Source organism: Callospermophilus lateralis, chromosome 3, assembly GCF_048772815.1.
Source record: "Callospermophilus lateralis isolate mCalLat2 chromosome 3, mCalLat2.hap1, whole genome shotgun sequence".
NCBI classification, from domain to species: domain Eukaryota; kingdom Metazoa; phylum Chordata; class Mammalia; order Rodentia; family Sciuridae; genus Callospermophilus; species Callospermophilus lateralis.
This window is the reverse complement of record NC_135307.1, coordinates 154,931,214-154,948,444: the sequence shown is the minus strand read 5'-3', so window position 1 is coordinate 154,948,444 and position 17,231 is coordinate 154,931,214. Positions and strand designations below refer to the sequence as shown.

The 17,231-nt window shown below is 36.5% G+C and overlaps 1 protein-coding gene across 5 annotated transcripts in view; it reads right to left on the bottom strand.

Moving 5' to 3' along the window:
- Ralgapa2 (Ral GTPase activating protein catalytic subunit alpha 2) overlaps positions 1-17,231 on the bottom strand; it is a 325,597-nt gene that overhangs the window by 235,389 nt on the left and 72,977 nt on the right. For all 5 annotated transcript variants that reach the window (XM_076851458.2, XM_076851460.2, XM_076851457.2 and 2 more), the window contains exons 6-9: positions 16,455-16,632; positions 15,502-15,617; positions 13,171-13,309; positions 11,138-11,337 (exon numbers count right to left, since the gene is read on the bottom strand). In XM_076851458.2, the coding sequence (XP_076707573.2) occupies positions 11,138-11,337; positions 13,171-13,309; positions 15,502-15,617; positions 16,455-16,632 (633 nt within the window). The remainder of the gene's footprint in view (positions 1-11,137; positions 11,338-13,170; positions 13,310-15,501; positions 15,618-16,454; positions 16,633-17,231) is intronic.

The window sequence follows — 17,231 nt, the reverse complement described above, 5'->3', positions numbered from 1 at the left end:
GTTGGTTCTTTGAAAAAATAAATAAGATTGACAGACCCTTAGCCATGTTAATGAAGAGAAGAAGAGAGAGAACCCAAATTACAAGCATACGGGATGAAAAAGGCAATATCATAACAGACAATATAGAAATAGAGAAGATAATTAGAAATTATTTTGAAACCTTATACTCTAATAAAATAGAAGACAGTGAAGGCATTGATAAATTCCTTAAGTCATATGATCTGCCCAGATTGAGTCAGGTAGATATATACAACTTAAACAGACCAATATCAAGTAAGGAAATAGAAGAAGCCATCAAAAAATTACCAACCAAGTAAAGCTCAGGATCGGACAGATATACAGCTGAGTTTTACAAGACCTTTAAAGAAGAACTAACAACAATACTGTTCAATCTATTTCAGGAAATAGAAAAAGAGGGAGTACTTCCAAATCCATTCTATGAGGCCAATATCACCCTGATTCCAAAACCAGACAAAGACACCTCAAAGAAAGAAAACTTCAGGCCAATATCTCTAATGAATATAGATGGAAAAATCCTCAGTAAAATTCTGGCAAATAGGATACAAAAACATATCAAAAAGATCATGCACCATGATCAAGTAGGATTCATCTCTGGGATGCAAGGTTGGTTCAACATAGAGAAATCAATAAATGTGTAATTCATCACATCAATAGAATTAAAGATAAGAACCATATGATCGGGCTGGGGATGTGGCTCAAGTGCTAGCACGCTCGCCTGGCATGCATGCGGCCCGGGTTCGATCCTCAGCACCATATATAAACAAAGATGTTGTGTCCGCCGAAAATTAAAAAATAAATATTAAAAATTCTCTCTGTCTCTGTCTCTCTCTCTCTCTCACCTCTCCCTTATAAAAAAAAAAGAACCATATGATCATCTCGATAGACGCAGAAAAAGCATTTGACAAAGTACAGCACCCTTTATGTTCGAAACACTAAGGGATAACAGGAACTTATCTCAACATTGTAAAAGCTAACTACGCTAAGCCTCAGGCCAGCATCATTCTAAATGGAGAAAAACTGAAGGCATTCCCTCTAAAATCTGGAACAAGACAGGGATGCCCTCTCTCACCACTTCTATTCAACATAGTTCTTGAAACACTGGCCAGAGCTTTTAGACAGACGAAAGAAATTAAAGGACTAACCATAGGAAAAGAAAAACTTAAACTAGCACTATTTGCTGATGATATGATTCTATACCTAGAAGACCCAAGAAACTCTACCAAGAAACTTTTAGAACTAGTAAATGAATTCAGAAAAGTGGCAGGATATAAAATCAACACCCATAAATCAAAGGCATTCCTGTACATCAGTGACAAATCCTCTAAAAAGGAAATGAGAAAAACTACCCCATTCACAATATCCTCAAAAAAAATAAAATACTTGGAAATCAACTTAACAAAAGAGGTGAAATATCTATACAATGAAAACTATAGAACCATAAAGAGAGAAATAGAAGAAGACCTTACAAAATGCAAAGATCTACCTTGCTCATGGATAGGCAGAATTAATATTATTAAAATGACCATGTTACCAAGAGCACTATACAGGTTCAATGCAATTCCGATCAAAATCCAAATGGCATTCCTCATAGAAATAGAAAAAGCAATTATGAAATTCATCTGGAAAAATAAGAGACCCAGAATAGCTAAAGCAATTCTAAGCAGGAAGAGTGAAGCAGGTGGTATCCCTATACCAGACCTTAAACTATACTACAGAGTAATAGTAACAAAAACAGCATGGTATTGGCACCAAAACAGGCAGGTAGACCCATGGTACAGAATAGAGGACATAGAGACTAACCCACAAAATTATAACTACCTTATATTAGACAAAGGTGCCAAAAGCATGCACTGGAGAAAGGATAGTATCTTCAACAAATGGTGCTGGGAAAACTGGAAATCCATAGGCAACAAAATGAAATTGAATCCCTATCTCTCACCATGCACAAAAGTTGACTCAAAATGGATCAAGGATCTAGGAATTAAACCAGAGACTCTGCGTCTAATAGAAGAAAAAGTAGGCCCTAATCTCCATCACGTGGGGCTAGGCCCCAATTTCCTTAATAAGACATCTATAGCACAAGAATTAAAACCAAGAATCAACAAATGGGATGGATTCAAACTAAAAAGTTTTTTCTCAGCAAGAGAAATAATATGTGAGGTGAATAGGGAGTCTACATTCTGGGAACAAATTTTTACCCTACACACATCATAGCGCTAATCTGTAGGGTATATAAAGAGCTCAACAAGATAAGCACCAAAAAAACAAATAATCCAATCAAAATGGGCCAAGGACCTGAACAGACACTTCTCAAAAGAGGATATAAATCAATCAACAAATATACAAAAAAATGCTCATCATCTCTACCAATCAGAGAAATGCAAATTAAAACTACTCTAAGACACCACCTCACTCCAGTAAGAATGGTAGCCATTATGAAGACAAACAACAAGTGCTGGCGAGGATGTGGGGAAAAAGGTACACTCATACATTGCTGGTGGGACTGCAAATTGGTGCAGCCAATTTGGAAAGCAGTATGGAGATTCCTTGGAAAGCTGGGAATGGAACCACCATTTGACTCAGCTATTCCTCTTCTCAGACTATACCCAAAGGACCTAAAAACAGCATACTACAAGGACACAGCCACATCAATGTTTATAGCAGCACAATTCACAATAGCTAAACTGTGCAGCCAACCTAGATGCCCTTCACTGAATAATTGGAAAAAAAATGTGGCATTTATACACAATGAAATATTACTCAGCACTAAAAAAAAAATAATAAGATCATGGCATTTGCAGGAAATGAATGGTGTTAGAGCAGATTATGCTAAGTGAAGTTAGCCAATCCCAAAAAAAACAAATGCCGAATGTCTTCTCTGATATAAGGGGGGGTGACTCAAAATGAGGTAGGGAGGAAGAGCATGGGAAGAAGATTACCTCTAGTTAGGGAAGAGGAGTGGGAGGGAAATGGAGGGAGAAGGAAAATTGCATGGCTGGTGGAAGGAGACCCTCATTGTTATACAAAATACATGTATGAAGATATGAATTTGATATCAACATATTTTGTATACAGAGATATGATAAACTGTGGTATAAAGGTGTATTAAGAATTGTAATGCAAATAATAATAATAATAATAATAATAATAAAGCTCATGTAAAATAAATTAAAAAAAAAGATGTCTACCCAGTGACCCCAGTTAATGCTAGATGAAACTCTAGATGAAACCATACACTGTCCTACTTCCTGACTCAAACTGTGAAATAATAGGATAAAATGGTTGCTGTTTTAAGCTACTAAATTTGAGATGATTTGTAACATAACAATATGATAAATTTCTTAAATGTTCCTAAAGAATTGTATTTAAAGGTATCAAATCATTTAAAAATAAGCTCTATCAAATGGAACAGAAATAGCATAGATGGATTTCTCATTATCATATAAGACAAAAACTATTTGTTTTAATAAAATGCTTTCCTTAGCCTTTCATGGTCCACAGTCCTGATTTAAAAGCTACTTTCCAAAATCATCTATATGTTTTGACATTCATAATTATAGTAAGTGGTAAGACTGAAGACAAACTGAATATCTAAGACTACTCATTTCTTGCCCTTTTTCAAAGATTAACATAAATATGAATAGAATTAGTCCTAAAGAGAGTTCATTTTCTACCCATTAGAATCAAGCTAGGATTCTCAACTGTTATTTCATATTAGTTCATTCTCACGGCCAATACAAAGATGACTTTTACTTGTTTGGCATGGAAAAAAGCTTTAATCAGCAAATCAAACATTTATCTGGGTCAGGCCAGCATTGCCAGGGCTCAGACACTGCATGATATAGGTTACCACTTATTTCCTTCCTCTCAACCCTCCCTGGGGTATCCTTTCAACACCACAGCTTATGCTCCCAGGCAGGCTGAGAACACCCACACAAAGTAAGTATTAAACAAGGGGATGAAGAAAGCTTTCTGCTGGCAATGCCCATGCCACTCAATCCCTGTCTTGATTTGCCTGAATGCTTATTGGAAGCCTTTGTAGAGTTTAACAGCAACGGAGAATACTAGAGCAATAGTAAACAAATAAATGTAAAAATTCCTGTAGACTTGTCAGTTTGTGGGACTCACTTTTTCTAACTGCTTATTCCATGAAATACAATTTCATGAAAACCACAGCCCATAGGTCATCATGAAGGGCTGGCTCAGAATTAGTAAAAGTGGTATTTTATTAATGAAAGAAAAGAACTCATATAAGTAAATATGATCAACTGCCTTACCATATCAAACTTTCTTTTTTATTCCCTGATAGGCTTTTTAGGCTTTATCATTTAACTACTGTGTATCTAGAACTGATACAAAGAAGTGTTGCTGAAATGTTGCCTGATTTAGTGATTTTTGAAAATCACCAGTATTTCTATCTCAAATAAAAATGAATTGCTAAGAAATTAATAATACTTCACCAAAAAAATTCAGCTGAAATGATGCACCAAGAACATTCAGATTTGAAAAATAGGTTTACTGTTGCTACAACATATTAAGGAGTATACTAGTGACTGCATTTTTGCTCTCCCAGGAATGATGCTGCTAAACAAGAAAATTCGTTAAACCATATTTACCTAGAAGTAACTTAGTGAAGTCTAGAAGGTACACTGATTCCTTCCCTCCCTGGTAAAAAATGTGTCAAATGTATTAGTTGTAGATCAAGAGAAAAGTATTCTCATAACTTTGGGGGGGGGGAAAAAAGAATACCTCATATATCACCTTTAACAAAGTGGCAAAAACATGAACTATTTTTAAGCGGTACTTAAAAATACTGTTTTGAAGGTCTTTTTTTTCCAAAGCAAGGATTTATTTATTTTAAGTAATTTTAAAATTTATATATGGCAGTGCAATGTATTATAATTCTTATTACACATATAGAGCACAATTTTTCATATCTCTGGTTGTATACAAAGTATATTTACCCCAATTTCTGTCTTCATACATGTACTTTGGATAATGATATTCATCACATTTCACCATCATTTCTAACCCCATGCCCACTCCCTTCCCCTCCCACCCCTTTTCCCTATCTAGAGTTCATCTATTATTCCCATGTTCCCCCTCCCTACCTCACTATGAAACAGCATTCTTATATCAGAGAAAACATTCAGCATTTTTTGAGGGGGGGGGATTGGCTAACTTCATTTAGCATTATCTTCTCTAAACTCCAACCATTTACCTGCAAATGCCATGATTTTATTCTCTTTTACTGCTGATAATATTCAATATATATAGGCCACATTTTTTTTTTATCCATTCAACTACTGAAGGGCATCTAGGTTGGTTCCACAGTTTAGCTATTGTGAATTGTGCTGCTATAAACATCGATAGGGCTGTGTCCTTGTAGTATGCTGTTTCTAAGTCCTTTGGGTATAGACCAAGGAGAGGGATAGCTGAGTCAAATGGTGTTTCCATTCCCAATTTTCCAAGAAATCTCCAGACCGCTTTCCACATTGGCTATACCAATTTGCAGTCCCATCAGCGGTGTATGAGTATACCTTTTTCCCCACATCCTTGCCAACACTTACTGTTGTTTGTATTCATAATAGCTGCCATTCTTTACTGGAGTGAGATGAAATCTTAGAGCTTAGTTTTCATTTACATTTCTTTAATTGCTAGAGATGATGAACATTTTTTTTTCATATATTTGTTAACTGATTGTATAACATCTTCTGAGAAGTTTCTGTTCAGTCAGGTCTTTGGCCCATTTATTGATTGGGTTATTTGTTTTTTTGGTGCTTAGCTTTTTGAGTTCTTTATATACCTAAAGATTAGTGTTCTATCTAATGTGTAAGGGGTAAAAATTTGCTCCCAATATGTTGCTCTCTATTCACCTCACAGATTTTTTTTCTTTTGCTGAGAAGAAACTTTTTAGGTTGAGTTCATCCCATTTATTGATTCTTGATTTTAATTCTTGCAGCAAAGGAGTCTTACTAAGGAACCTTGGGCCTCACTCACATGATGGAGATTAGGGCCTGCTTTTTCTTCTATTGGGTCTATGGTTTAATTCCTAGGTCCTTTATCCATTTTGAGTTGAGTTTTGTGCATGGTGAGAGATAGAGGTTTAATTTCATTTTGTAGCCTACGGATTTCCAGTTTTCCCAGCACCATTTGTTGAAGAAGCTATCTTTTCTACAGTGTGAGTTTTTGGCGCCTTTGTCTAATATAAGATAATTGTAATTATGTGGGTTAGTCTCTGTGTCCTCTATTCTATACCATTAGTCTACCAGTCTGTTTTGGTGCCAATACCATGCTGTTTTTGTTACTATTGCCCTGTAGTATAGTTTAAAGTCTGGTATAGCGATGCCACCTGCTTTACTCTTCCTGCTAAGGATTGCTCAATAGACGCAGGAAAAAAAAAAACATTTGACAAAATACAGCACCCCTTCATGTTCAAAACACTAGAAAAATTAGGGAAAACAGGAACATATCTCAACATTATAAAGGCTATCTATGCTAAGCCCTGGCCAACATCATTCTAAATGTAGAAAAATTGAAGGCATTCCCTCTAAAAACTGGAACAAGACAGGAATGTATTTTTTCACCATTTCTATTTAACATAGTTCTTGAAACACTGGTCAGAGCAATTAGACAGACGAAAGAAATTAAAGGAATACACAGAGGAAAAGAAGATTTCAAATTGGCACTATTTGCTGATGATATGATTCTATACCTAGAAGACCTTAAAAGTTCTACCAGAAAACTTCTAGAACTAGTAAATGAATTCAGCAAAGTAGCAGGATATATAATCAACACCCATAAATCAAATGCATTTCTGTTAATCAGTGACAAATCCTCAGAAATGGAAATGAGGAAAACCACCCCATTTACAATAGCATCAAAAAAAGTAAAATACTTGGGATTCAACAAAAGAGGTGAAAGATCTATATAATGAAAATTACAGCACCCTAAAGAAAGAAATCAAAGAAAACCTTAAAAGATAAAAAGATCTACCTTGCTCTTGGATAAGCAGAATTAATATTATTAAAATGACTATACTACCAAAACGACTATAAAAATTTAATGAAATTCTGTTCAAAATCCCAATGACATTCCTCATAGAAATAGAAAAAGCAGTCATGAAATTTTGAAGGTCTTTTAAAAGAGCAGTATATTGTTTGAAAAGAGGTTTTCAATCATCAGAGAAAAATGCTCAAAAGATGGGTAAAACTAGTATCAAGTTTTAAATTCCAAACAAAAACTTCAGGAGATAAGTATAATGTGCTTTACTTCAGCAACCTTATTTCTAGGGTTTAGTATTACATTGTTTAAACTGCTGTTTTTTCTCCTATACAATGTAAATGAAAAGTGGAAATCAACAGACATGTGGGATGAGGTGGGAAACAAAACTGCAGGGCAGAGAAGGGAATACAGGAGACAACTGACATGGGCTTAGTAACATTTGCCCCCCCTCCCAAAGATATCCATTTCTCAATCCTTAGAATCTGTGACTGTAGGACCTTACATGGTAAAAAGGATCTAGTGACTAAATTAAGAAGGTAGGGATTAGGAAATTATTTTGGATATCCAAATTGCCCTGATGGAATCAAAGGTCCTTATAAGAGAGAGGCAAGAGGACCAGAGACAAAGTAGGTAATGTGATGATAAAAATGGAGGGAGGAAAAGTGATATGATGCACTTTTCCTTGTGTGCCAAGAAATGCAGCAGCTTCTAGAAAAAAGGACAGGGCAAGAAAACAGCAATCTTCCAAAGAGCTCCAAAAGAAACAAAGGCCTTAAAATGCCTGGCACCGATTTTGAATTTCTGACTTCCAGAACTATAAAATAATAAAACTGTATTATTCCAAACCATTAAACTTGTGGTAGTTTGCTACACTGGCAATAGAAAACTAATATAACAGCTTAGTGTAAGGAAGAGTGATGGTCTCTGTTAGGACTTGGTGGCGACTTAGTGGCAACTTAGAACAAAGCAGCCTGTGCTAGAAAAGAACATCAATCAGATGCCGGCGGAAACGCCCGTCAATCAGCCAGATCTCCTGACTAACGCCTGTCAATCAACAGGACCCCCTGGCCAATCCTTTCCTGTCAATCAGCCAGATCTCCTGACTAACGCCTGTCAATCAACAGGACCCCCTGGCCAATCCTGGAGTTCAGCCAACTCCCCTGACCAACTCTAAGGGGGCAAGGGACCCTAGTAACACCTTTTCCTGTCCCAAGCCCTTCCCTTCCTGCTGTAAGCCCCATAAAAGTCCAGTCCGGTCGAGCTTCCACGCGGTTTCTCCTCAGACCCTTCCCCTGTCCCCTCTGTGGGTATGATCGAGTTCCTGGGAGTGATATCTCAATAAAGCCTCCCCCGCCTGATCTGACAGTCTCTTCCTGTGATTCAACTATTAACAGGGTATGGTGGCAAGGGGGACATGGGGTCTGTTTGCTGGCACCTATCCCACCTCCCGAACAGAGCCTCCAAGCTGTGTGTGTCTCCTCCTTTGCAGCCCAGAGACTCAAAGGAAGCTGAGCCCAAAGTATCAAAAAGCATTAGTTTCATAGAAGCCAATCATGGCAATTTTTGGTCCATTTACTGAGCTGGCTTTAATCCAATCAGCATTATTGTTACAAGGCAGGTAAATTAAAATGTTCCATGCAGACAAAAGAGAAAGACTATATATTCCTAGACTCCCTCTAAATATAACAGGAGAGTAGTGTCCCAGCTGCTGGCAACTGTCTTACAATCATGGGGGAAGCTATGGACAAAACAACTGGAGGGGAAAAGCGGAATGGAGAAGAGAATAACCACAGAGAATCAGTGAGAAAGTGTGAGTTAACTATATTCTATCAGTTTTACCATGCACTTCTTTTTAGTAGAATTAAAATTTTTCTTTTATGTTTAAGACAGTTGGGTTGGTGGTATCTTCTTTTGTCATTAGGAACCATCTAATTGATTCAGGAAGTTCAACTCTTAAGACACTTAAAAAAGCTAAATAATAAAAGTTAGATGACTTGCAATTGCAAGGAGTCAACCAAGAAAAAAAAAATCTTGAAGCAGTGTTTAATTTGCTGTTCCTTCTATCTCCTTCCATACACATGTAGTTTTCAAGAATAAGCAAGTTATTTTGACTAAATACAGGTGATGGCTTTACAATCTTTTTAAGATGGAGAGAATAGATTTTTGAGATTTTTTAATCAGTGACAATCACATCATGTAAAACATACTAAAAAGTGCAACTGAGTTTTTAATGTATAACTTCATACATATTTTTGTTTCCTTATAAGTAAATAAAGATATCTCATCTTGGTTCAGAACTAATGGCATTTCCATGACCGCTGGTGAAATTCAGGGCCACTGAATTCCCTCTTCTGCAAGTCACACTTTCATCTACTTTGTCCACTCTCAATTCTATTTGTCTTCATAGAGATATTGACTCATTTAAGAGGGTGTTGTCACTTAACAGTCTATTGCTTGGATTTGACTTTATTTTATCTTCAGACATATAAAGCTTTCTCTATTTTTTAAATAAATTCAAACTTGATTTCTTCTATAGCATCTAAGTCTTATTTCTATTTAAGGTAGCTATTAGTCCCCAATTTTAAAAATTTCCATAGACTTTCTCTTAAATCCCTGGTTTAAGAGGATTGTTATTTGGCTTTTATTATATACCTTTAATCAATCTGACATTTGCTTAAGTATGTCATAAGAGGCAAGGTTCTAAGCACTTAGACTAACACCATATTTATTAAATATCTTCTTTGATCCTGACTGATCATCCTTTCGGTGACAGAGCAAAAGGAACATGGTGTATTTCCAGCTTCCAGGGGTGCACATCTGATTAGATATTAGAGGCTAATCTCAGTTTCATTTTAAGTAATCTATGGTTTCCATCTGGAAATGTGTATAATTTTTCTTAATTCATGAAAGTCTGTTTTGTTAATTTTTCCTGGGACTCAAGGGTCCTTAGAGACATGTCGGAGACATGTCTTTTTTTTTTTTTCACCTAAAGTATACTTATTTGTTCAATTATTACTCCTCATTCTTTTCTCCTCGTGTTACAATTTTTAAAGGTAGGTCTGGACCTTCCCTCGGGTTTCATTTATTCATTTCTGATTTCTGTCTAAAGTTTTACTCAATGTTATAAGACATTTCTTCAGAAAGCCAATTTTGTTCTTGGTAGTGATCATTTCCATTTTCATTTTATTCACTAAAATTTTAAATTGTGACTTCTTTAGTTTTTAAACTTTCTTTCAGCAAGCCTTTGGCTGTTCTTATTGTAATTGCTTCTCCCTTAGAGTCTTCTGACAATGAACTTCTCTCTAGCTTTTCAGTGAGTCCTCTTCAATGGAGCCACATGCTCTATTAGACTTCATGTCCTTTCATCAAGGCCCTAATGACCTAGTAGCATATGAGCCACTTACTTGCCTGTCAAGCTTGTATGGTCCCAGATGAAACCCAGGTTATACTTCTGGGAACTCCACAGCAGCAGCAAACCTAAAATTAGTGCACCACATTTACTGTCCCTGTTTTTGGGGACACTAAACAACAACACACACAAAACCATGACCCCCTCAAGCACATAGTCCCTAACCAACTCAGCTTGGAAAAGCCCCCATCTGTTTTTGACCAAGACCAAGAGAAAAAGCAGGCCTGACACTAGATCTTTTCAGAAAGCCTCAAGGAGAGGTAGTCTTCCCTTGTAGGGATCCTATTATAGCACAATAACCATCCTAGAATCCTAAGCTGCTCATTCATTCCCTCCCCTGATATGCAATGGGAACTTAATAGCATAAGCCATCTGCATATGTCCTGAGAGACTTCCAGGTGCTGGTGATTGATGAAAGCAGAATGGTCCACTGTACTCATACTCATCAGAGGTTACAGAAACTTGAGTAAAAGAGTAGGAATGAGGGAGAACCAGGAGAGTGTACACAACAGCCGTCTTCTCAGAATGCTTTCCTCGCCAGTGAAATTTCCTGTTATGGCAATTTCAATAGCATATAGTAAGTATTTCTGACCCCCTTGGAAATCCTAACATTATAGACAGGGTGGGACAATAATCCAAAAACCTACAAGAATTATAATTCTATTAATCAATTACTTTAGTTATGTATTTTGATTGGCATACCTGAATGATTTTCGGCAATACATCAACTCCATTTTTAGTGTTCTGTGTTGCAGTTAGATACTTTTTTTCCAAAAAGAATGTTACAACCCACTTAATAAAAACCACACGAGCTGCCATGTATGGAATTTTTGTACTGTAAATGCTTTCATTATCTCGAGTTGTAGTAATGTACACTGGCTTTGGTCTCAAATGGGGGATGTCTGGAAGAAAAAAAAAAAGAACAGAGTATTGATTAGGTTAGTTATCTGTATAGCAACTAAGAATGAAGATGCAGAAATAGCACATTTTCGTAGGCTCATTGCTAACTGTCTTGCAATCTGACCAAGAAGAGGTGACTGTTATTGTCTATATACAGCTATGGAAAAATTAAGCTAATAGCTTTTTTAATAAATTTGAGAAATTATATGGGACTATAATACAATCTGGTCACATACCTAATTTAATCTCATTTTCTGACTGTAACATGTTAAAAGTATATAGGCACTTTAGAAAAACAATCTTTTTAAGTATTTTAATAGCCAACACAGCACTGACTAAACCTACTGAACTTAAGTTTTTCTACCCTTTTCCCTTTAGATGAATCCAAGGAAACAGAACCCCTATAATATATTTGATGTCTAAGAATTCAGAACATTTCATTTTTGAGATATAAGATACCACATCTTCCAAAGAATTAACAAAGAGGTCCATTTCTCATTCTTTAAATTCCTTCATCAATATGAAAATCATATGGTACCAGATTTAATATATTACTTGCCATAAATCCAACTCTCTCTCTTAACTAATTTTTGTACTCCTGGAGTACCTGAACGAAGCAGAAAAGATATTTTCAATAAAAAGTTTTCAACCTAGTAATAGTAACAATGTACTATAAATATAAACTAAATTGAAGAATCAAGAATTTTTTTAAAAAAATCCACACATAACATAGCTAACAAAATAGAACCCTAGTATGACTAAAAGTCATTTTTATATCTTTCCGAATGTACCAAGCTCCAGCTACTCGCTCTGTGTCTGAATGTGTGCACATATAAGTGTGCAACCATATGTGTGTATGTACACAGATAAACATGCACAGCAAAGACAAATGAATTAGTTGGTCATGTCCCCCAGTTGGAGTAATGCTCCTAATGACCTTTTCTCCTCCAAAGCTATCTTGAATATTCATGAACTAATTTAGCCTCAGATAATAATAAGAAGATTTGTCCCCCCTTCCCCCACTTTCACTACTCTAAGGGATGCTTCTGTCCTGTGAATCCTCATTTTTTATGGAAGGAAAACTTTAGGTGCTAAATTAGAAATTGCCTTATGTTTCCTACACCTGCAAACAAGGGACTTGCTATTCCTAGATTGTCCAATCACCCAAACATCTGTCCTCCATAAGCAATTGTCAGTAGTCTATCTGCTGGATAAAAGACCCAGTATAAAAGGGCATACTATGGGCAACTGTGTGCTTTGGTCTGGCCTGTCTGGTCACTGAGCAAGTTCTAGGGTACCACAACCTACCACCCAGAAGAGGAGACTTTGGGAATGCAATTTTTACATTAAGAGATGGCAAAATAACTTACACAAAAAAAATCATCATTTTTTTTTCAAAGATAAAGATTTATTTAGGAAAGCACCCATATATTTGAGGGAGAATGCAGGCTGTTTCAAGGGAGAGACATCCCTTGGGGTAAAGTAAGAAACAATCAAGAAAGAATGCCAGCCATCTTGAGAGTAAGAAGCTTTGGGGATAAAGCAAGGTATACAAGGAAAAATGCAGGTTATCTTCAAACGGTGAGACAGTTCATGATGTGTTTTACATTATTTTTGAGTATAGGAGTCACGGTTCCCATTATTGCTAGGAGATGATGTATATCTTAGTATACGTAATTAAAATCACTTATTAGGAAACTTAAAACTTTGCACAATAAAGTTATCATTTAATATAAGAATACATTGATTACTTTAAAATATTAAAAAGTCACTATGAAAGAGACTGTACAGCTTTCCTATGAATGTTGCCTATACACACGTCAAACAGTACTTACCAAGTACAGGTTTGTAGATATTTGTTAACTTAGTAAATGATGGAAATAAATGAGGAAGATAATACTTTCGAAACAATGTAAAAAGAAATTTAAAACCAGTATCCTGATTCTCTTTATTCTTCCACTCCAAGCTTGCAGCCTTTGGATAATATGTGAAAAAGAAAATAAGTATATTTACATTTCAAATTAACATATACAAAATGAAATGCTGTTTTAATTAAAATTCTTTTAATAAATTAAAAAGAGGACAAATAATATTGACAATCATGCAATAAAATTAAATTTTAACGAAGTTCAAAAGATTAGGATCTTTAAAAAATAGGTATTAAGTGTTTTCAAACTTGCTCTGCTACATAATGTCCATATTTTTTCCATGTGTTCTTTGTAATGATTAAACATTCCTTATATCTTTAAAAGATTTAGTCAGAAATAATCAGGTACTTTTTTCCTAACCTCATAAAAGGCCATTTATAATTACTTTATCCAATACTACCTAAACATAAAATCAATAATGAAAGGCAAAAATCTATGGAATCTTATTTTAATCTATGGAATTCTTATTTTAAAGGCAATTAACAGGCTAAGATAAATCAAGCCTGCCAGTCTAGCTATGGGTTAAGTATAAAGCTTTCACAGTGTTGAGGTAATATTATGAACCTTAAAAACCTAGCACAGTGAATGCACAGTGTGAGCACTAGAAAACAGTCCAGCAACTGGCAGCACTGCTCCAGAAGCCTGGAGAACAGACTATCACAGAGGTGCAGTCACCACCATACTACTGAGGAAAGATGACAGAGAGGGGGGTCTTTACAAGAATGAGCAGAGCGAATTATAAACCACAGAGGACCTATCACTGGTTCTTATTACTTGTTAGACCAAAACAGTGCTTACCAGCTTCCTTCATGACAATCCCACCTAGAAAATGACAATATCTGTGTGGTATCTGAAGTAAAGGGATGAGTACTTTGGTTGCCTCTGGGGCAGAGGGGGTCAGTGTCCATAAACTCTCAGAAACTATGCTCTGAAGAGTCACCCCAACAGACAGAAGGGAAGGAAAGGGAAGAGAAAGGTACATTCACACACATAAAACCCTACACACATAGTGGTTTCAATGTGTGCAGACAAACCTCTACCCTATATCTATGCCATTCTCTTCTAGTTCTGGGGACTATGTGACTTATTTGACGTTGACTTATTTGAGATGTGTCACTAATGAGTGACACATCTAGAATGAGAACCAAGGCCCTCAAAACATCAAGTTTTAGATACCCTGTGCTGATTTCCAGGGCATACAGGATGCTCAAACACTTTTGAAAAGGCAGCATGTGAGTTCCTTGTAGAAGAGGCATGAGTTCAATGCACAGCTTCTATAAGATGATAGAATGACCTGATCAGGCTCTCAAGATTTTGAAGTCTTGGGTTTATGGTGCTGGCTAAATGAAATGGGAGTAGAGGTAGGGATCAGAATTTCCCAGTAAGACTGTACAATCAGAAAGGGCAGCCAAGAACTGAATTTTAAAGGATAGCAAAAACAAAACAAAACAGCTACCTAAAGAAAACTGGAAAGAAGTAGGGAGGGGAAAAAAGGCCAGAAGAAAACATCACAAGTATCACTAGGAGAGAAGCTCATGAAGAAGGGGTAGTCACTGACAAATCACCTCAAGAATGAGGAGAGCAAATTATGAACCACTAGACTCCATCCTGATCTGGGGCCTGGGCAGAAGACAGGCAACAGTAGGTGTCAAAGGAATGTTAGGCAAGAATGAGGATGTGGCAAAGATGATGACTTCAACAAACCTGGCTCTGAAGCCCAGGAGGAACTCAGGAACATGAAAAGTATTCACTGAGAAAAAATAATCTGTTTGGAAATACAGATCATGTGACACAAATCAGGTTTTAAAATAATAAGCTAATGATTTCAGTTCTATATTAAATGGGTAAATCTAAAAAAAGGAGCATGTGAGGTGAATCAGGCTGTGCTAACAGCAGTATGAGCTCATTGCATGTGTTTTTCTTCATATCTTCCAGCCTGCTCTGCCTACTCCTGGCCCATGGGTCAGCCTCTGGGCCTTCCTCCTCCTCCATTCTGTCATGCCAGCTTAGATATGAGGGGCGGGAAAGACATAAAGAAAGAAAAATTGTTTGAAGAGATCACATAAAACAGTACAAATTCCTGGTCTTGCTGAAGTGACCTAAAAACGGTACGTACTCAGTGTTTAGTGAAGTATCATATAAAAATCACCCTAAAGAGAGAGAGAGAGAGAGAGAGAGAGAGAGAGGGGGAAAAAAAGAATAAGTGCAACACTGAAATAGCAACAATTTTTCTCTGACCTGAATAACCATATATTTCAACAGTATTTGAAGAAAAAAGCAGGTTTGGTCCTCAGCAATCTTCTCCCCTGATATGGCTGGCAGGAGTGGGGTGATTTCTTCTGGAAATATTTTTGCTGCAGGGTAGAAAATAATGAGACCTCTTTCACCAAAGTTAAATTTTAAATAGGGTTTTAAAAAAATGCATTTTTTTAAACAACCTGATTCCTTCACATCTTACCTAAAGACAAAATTAAAAGCAATGAAAATGAAACACATGTATTTGTAGAAATGGATCTATCCAGCCATTGGAACTGCTTATACTGAACTCTAAGCCAATGTGGATCAAGGGCTTAGAACACAGGACAGATGTCCCAGAGCCAGCCACCTCTCCCACTGGACTATTCTTTCCCTTTCAAATTCTGTTTTCAATCAGCCCCAAATCATGCTAGTCATCAGGCAATAAAGTGATATGGAATAATAAATCAATGGCCCTAATAGGTGAGTTCCTTAAAAATTCAAAGGATATAAATGGTCTGATGAGGCCACTGTTGTCCTTCTATAAATGCTACATGAAACTAAACAGCTGGAAAATCAAGATGAATGTCCACTAATGAAACGATAGTGATGACAACAATAGACAGTCATTTTGGAAGGTAGATTTAAATTGCATTAGCAGATACAAAAACACTGCAGACATACCATGTGTACCTACTTCCTGTTACTGCCAACATCTGTGCCTCCTTTCCATTCCTGTTTCCACCACTTCAGTAAGTTTCTCCTAACATCATGTCATATAAATAGGCTCCAAATCTTTTGATTCTAATGTTTGTAAGAAACTAGTGTGAATTACAGGGAATAATTCCTCTTGAGACCTCATCAGAACTTACACTAAAGAAAATGAAAAATCAAGAATTTCCTCAATTTAAGTGCCAGAGTAATTTCAGTGTGTAGAGTTTACTGACAGTGCTTACCATCAGCTACACTAGGGCTAGGATTGATGAGTGTCTCCAGTGTGCAGGGCCCCCTGGATGATAAGACCGCTGGAAAACCAGGCACGAGGCATGCAAAAATCAGCACCTGTTCTTCTGCGCAGTTTGTCTGAAGTGCTTGAAGCCACAAAAGAAACAACCTGATTCCTTCACATCTTATCTAAAGACAAAATTAAAAGCAATGAAAATGAAACACATGTATCTGCAGAAATGCATCCAATGTAGCACCATTCTTAAAGAAAAACTAGAAGTTAAAAGGCACTGTTAAAGTTCTGCACCAAGTTCGTCACTAAATAGAAAGTAAGCAAGGATGCTACAATACAGCACCAAGATTAAGAGTTTGGGTTCTGGGGCCAGAGGGCCTGGGTTCAATTTTAGCCTCTTCCAGTTTCTAGCTGTGAACTATAGGAAACCATTTAACTTCTCATGTCTTAGTCTCCCCATCTGTAAAATAGGGAGGACAATAGTTTTTGCCACAAAGGACTGTTATAAGGATTAAGTGAGTTAACATATATAAGGCACAAAAGGGGGTCCTGGCTCCCAGTTAGCACTATTTATTTCCTATTATCAGTATTTCATAATGTAAGGCCACAGTGTTCATACCATCAAATCTTGATTATCCAAAAAACCAGTGAAAAAGATAATCTTTCTCCAAATTTATACTGTGCTTTTAACAGAATTTTGTAATGTCACTATAATATGCACCTGTTTATAATGTTCTTAAAAATCATGAATACTAGGAGCTAAATGAAACTGAAG